Source organism: Pseudoliparis swirei, chromosome 7 (assembly GCF_029220125.1).
Source record: "Pseudoliparis swirei isolate HS2019 ecotype Mariana Trench chromosome 7, NWPU_hadal_v1, whole genome shotgun sequence".
Classification (NCBI taxonomy): Eukaryota; Metazoa; Chordata; class Actinopteri; order Perciformes; family Liparidae; genus Pseudoliparis; species Pseudoliparis swirei.
Window position 1 is genome coordinate 13,171,941 of NC_079394.1, and position 4,167 is coordinate 13,176,107.

Here is a 4,167-nt window from a genome sequence, read left to right on the forward strand (position 1 = left end):
ATAGAATAAATACAATTGTAATCACTTTCAAGTAAACCAGTTGCTCCATCAGACAAGAAAAAAGCTCAATGTTGAGCTTTTGTTTTGAAGGACAACAGCAGAAAAGAACTCTCACGGAGGTAAGACCAAGTGTCCAAGAGAATCGGCAGCTGCCCATGCAAGGCGTAATTTGTTGTTTGCAGAAAATAAACATTTTACACACAGGTACAGCATCCTCAACATTTATTTATTGATGACGTAGTGTATGTTGTATTGCTTTGAACTTGTGTGTAATATGTAAAGTTATAAGGTAAGGTATTTCTGCATTTCCTCGCCCCACCTTCTTCGCCTCCCTCTTCGGGGCTGCAGCTAACATCTTTCTGCTGTCAGTTCACCCGTTCATCAAAATCACATTAAATCTTTTCGGAGATGCCGATCTTCTAGTCAGGAAGAAAACGTTGAAGACATTTATTTTGGAGATCGACAGGAACGCCTCCAAGATCGACCGTCGTGTGATGATCGGGTTTGTTGGCGGCGACTGAAGGATACACTGATGCACCTAAAAAACAGAGAAAGTAGCTCCAGATTCTATCTGTAACCTTGATAACATCAGAGAAAAGCGGAAAAGGCTTATTAAACCAATCTACAGAGTGGCCCATATATTGCAGAAAGATGAAATTTTAGAAATTTTCGTTATACAGTATTTAAATGTCTAATGAAAAAAAGCAATAAAGAGAATATGTCTGAACTGTTTTAACAGATTCAAATATGGAGGAATCCCCCTAAACTTTAGACATGTTCACTACTCAGAGTATTGTGCTGCTTAGTGGGTCAGACAGGAAGACAGTTTAGAGTCTGAACCAGTTTGCTGTTCTTCAGTGCTATGAATACCTCGTGTTTTGGGGTTCTTCTCCTGGTTGGACTGTGTTTCCGGTCATATTCTGCTTTTCCTCCCAAAGGTTACTCTCGGCATGCTTCAATTCAAAGTCCTCAGTTCACAAGGAGCTCCCAACACACTCTGCAAGCAAAGGATCCATCTGAGGAACAAGAGCAGGTGAATACTATCCGAGTGACCTGCCATCCAGACTCATTGGAGATTATTATCCAAGCTGACATGTTTGAAGTTGGAGCTCCTGTCAATGGTGCTGAGTTACGCCTTGGAGTGGAGCACAATGACCACTGTAGAGCTACAATATTTTCAGGAGATGAGTACAGAATCCTTGTTAAACTCGTGGACTGCGGCACCAAACAAAAGGTAATGATTCATTTATTTCTATTAAATTATTTCAAACTATACTAGTTTTAAATGCAACTACTCTCCACAGATGACTGAAGACGCACTGGTCTACACAAACCTGCTCGTATACTCTCCCGTGGCCTCTCCAGATGGGGTGGTTCGAATGGATGAGGCTGTAATTCCAATTGAATGTCATTACGAAAGGTTTGTCTCAAAGCTCATCTTTTGAAAACACTGTCACAACATTTTATTAAAAATGCCTTTTCTGTTTCTTAGGAAGTACAGTATGTCCAGTTCTTCCCTCATGCCCACCTGGATCCCCTTCATGTCTAAACAAGCTGCAGAGGAAACTTTGGAGTTTGACTTGAGCATTATGACAAGTATGTTTCCTGTTTTCTAATGTTTTGATTTATTTCCCATCACTATTTGTATATATATTTATTTTTGTTCAGATGACTGGCTTCATCGAAGAGGCACTAATGTGTTTTACCTCGGCGAGCCCATCGGCATCGAAGCCTCAGTCCGAGTTGGACATCACACGGGGCTCCGAGTGTTTGTGAGCGGCTGTGTGGCGACACTTTCCCCAGATGTATCCTCTGAGCCGAGATACGTCTTTGTTGAAAATGGGTAAGCACTTGGAAGATTACTGCATTGTGTGAAGCCTTTTATGGCTCCAGAGCCTCATGGTAGTCTATGTCGGTTAAATCTGAAGGCTATTTAGAAAATAAATGTTGGTATTTAAGGGACATTTAGCCACTACTGGAAAACTGACTAAATTCTCCCTTCTCTTCACAGGTGCCTGGTTGATTCTGAGCTTCCAGGTTCTAGGTCTAGCTTCTTATCCAGGACACAGGATGACAAGCTCCACTTGACCATTGATGCCTTTAAATTTCATAATGAGGACAGGGAAGAAGTGAGGCTCTACTTTAATGTGCTAAAGTTATTATTAGTAATGTAGCTTGTGTTCCTACATTTACCTTTTCCTCACACAGCTCTACATCACATGTCACCTGAATGCTGTACCAGTAAATGATGCAGAGGCACCAAATAAGGCATGCAGTTTTGTAAATGGAAGGTAAGAGATCAGCCCGACATGTGAATCGTAGAAAAATACAGAGTAAATGAGGGTGTGTGAATATTTCATTGCTTTTCAGATGGAGGTCAGCTGATGGGAATGACTATCTATGTGGCTCTTGTCAAAGTCACGAAAAGCCGAGCAACCCTGGCAAGTTTGGTTCTCGTCGGTTTGAGAAGCCACAAGAACCTGAACTGTTTTGGAGTGGACAGGAAACCAATACAGGTTGGGTTGCTTATAGGAACGTGTATGATGATGGGGGGGGGGGAAATGTCATGCCATGCCATGCCATGCTTCACACATGGTTTTTGACTTGTAAATCTTTAGTGTGGGAAAAGGCGGCACGAGTGGGTCCGATGATTGTCTTGCCAGCCAAGCAGACCAGTGGGCCAGTACCTGTGGCGGCGCTTCCTTCTGGTCTGAATAGAATCAGCAGACCTTCACTGTTTGGCAATAGGAATTAATGACAAAGTTGGTGAGTTAACTTTGTTTGGCCCATATGTTAAAAATAGTCAAGCACTCAAAACGGTTATTCTGTCAAATAAACTGGATTTCTATTCTAGCTGAGGAGAGACTGCTTCTTGGTTCATAATCTACACAAATGGCGAACCGCTGGATGAAAACCCCATGTCAACCCTCGACTGTTCAGTTTACTGTGAATATGACCAACATGTCAACTGCAACCAAAAATGCCTTTTCAGATACAAATGACTCCAAAGTATAATAAACAATTGATTTTTAAATGTGTTTGTTGTTGATGCATAGTTTGCCTGTAATGCACAAAGACAACTGGACTGGATTTGTAACCAGCTAAATACCCTTTTTAGTTAAGGTTTAACCCTCCTATTATGCTTGTTTCTTGCATACAGCCAGGATGTTCCTGGGTCAATTTGACCCGGTTAATGTTGAATCACCCAAAAGTGGTCAGAAACCAAAAAATCCTGAACTATAGTTTATACCTCATCACCATGTCATCACAAACAAATCAGTGTTTAGTGGAATTTAGTTATTCACCCCTTCATAGATCAGAGTTCAATCAGGAGAACTCGCTCGTTTTAATGAGAAATGCATGTTCAAACTTTTGTAGGTACATTGAAAAAATCAAAATTGCATTCGTCTACAATAACATATTTCTCCAAAATTTATATTGCATTTTGTAAGTTTTTATTTTTAAATGGTGATGTAGATAAATGAGGCGCCTGTCGTATTCGGGGTCATGATGACCCGCTCACTCAAAATCAAGCCAAATGAGTCAAAGGATTTGTATTGAAAGTAAACTTTAGTTATGTTTATCGTGTAAAGATGCATATATAATAATGGATGACCAAAGGCCAGCACAGTCATCCTCTTGGTGCAGTTGTATTTATCTGCAGAGTGTAATGTTGTACATCTCAGCAACCTTTTGTATGTTTGGCCCCTCCCCTAATAAATGTGGGTGGACTTTTCCCGCAGGGAAAAATAAAGGTTCCCGTCAAAATAGTATCTGTATTTCTCGCACAGGTGGGGTCGTTGGAGTGTGCGTCTGAGCTTGGGATGAATCGGGGTGTGTCTCTCCCAGTCAGTCTATTAGAAGTACTATATTTATTAGGAGAGACACACACCCACATGAAATAAACCCTTACATTAGTGTTGCATGTCCAATAAAGGTGTATTTAGGGAGAATGTTAGATGAGGAACATTGTTTAGTCTGGTAAGTGCTTCTCATATGTGGTGATGGGCACATATCAGGATAGAGATGGTTCCCATAACAAACACCTGTTTCTTTTGTTTGAAGTTTGAAATGTGTACAACTTTATACATGGGGCTTTGAACAGGGGTGTGTGTGTGTTTTGGGGGGGGAGGGGTGTTTGTGTGTGTGTGAGTTTGTTGAAACCTG

The 4,167-nt window shown here is 41.0% G+C and overlaps 1 protein-coding gene across 1 annotated transcript; it reads left to right on the forward strand.

Annotated features, from left to right (window-relative positions):
• Positions 1-862: 862 nt before the first annotated feature.
• Positions 863-2,755, forward strand: LOC130196044 (zona pellucida sperm-binding protein 3-like). The gene is made up of 8 exons (XM_056417878.1): positions 863-1,234; positions 1,305-1,420; positions 1,493-1,596; positions 1,669-1,843; positions 2,012-2,129; positions 2,209-2,291; positions 2,371-2,516; positions 2,619-2,755. Exons 1-8 carry the CDS (start codon positions 863-865, stop codon positions 2,753-2,755), a joined length of 1,251 nt encoding a protein of 416 aa, XP_056273853.1.
• The last annotated feature ends 1,412 nt before the right edge of the window (positions 2,756-4,167 follow it).

Excerpts from the sequence above, each read along its gene's own strand:
- LOC130196044 (XM_056417878.1), top strand. The coding sequence starts at position 863 with ATGAATACCTCGTGTTTTGGGGTTCTTCTCCTGGTTGGACTGTGTTTC. Across the intron at positions 1,235-1,304 it reads ACTGCGGCACCAAACAAAAG|ATGACTGAAGACGCACTGGT; the intron begins GTAATGATTCAT and ends TACTCTCCACAG. Across the intron at positions 2,130-2,208 it reads ATAATGAGGACAGGGAAGAA|CTCTACATCACATGTCACCT; the intron begins GTGAGGCTCTAC and ends TTCCTCACACAG.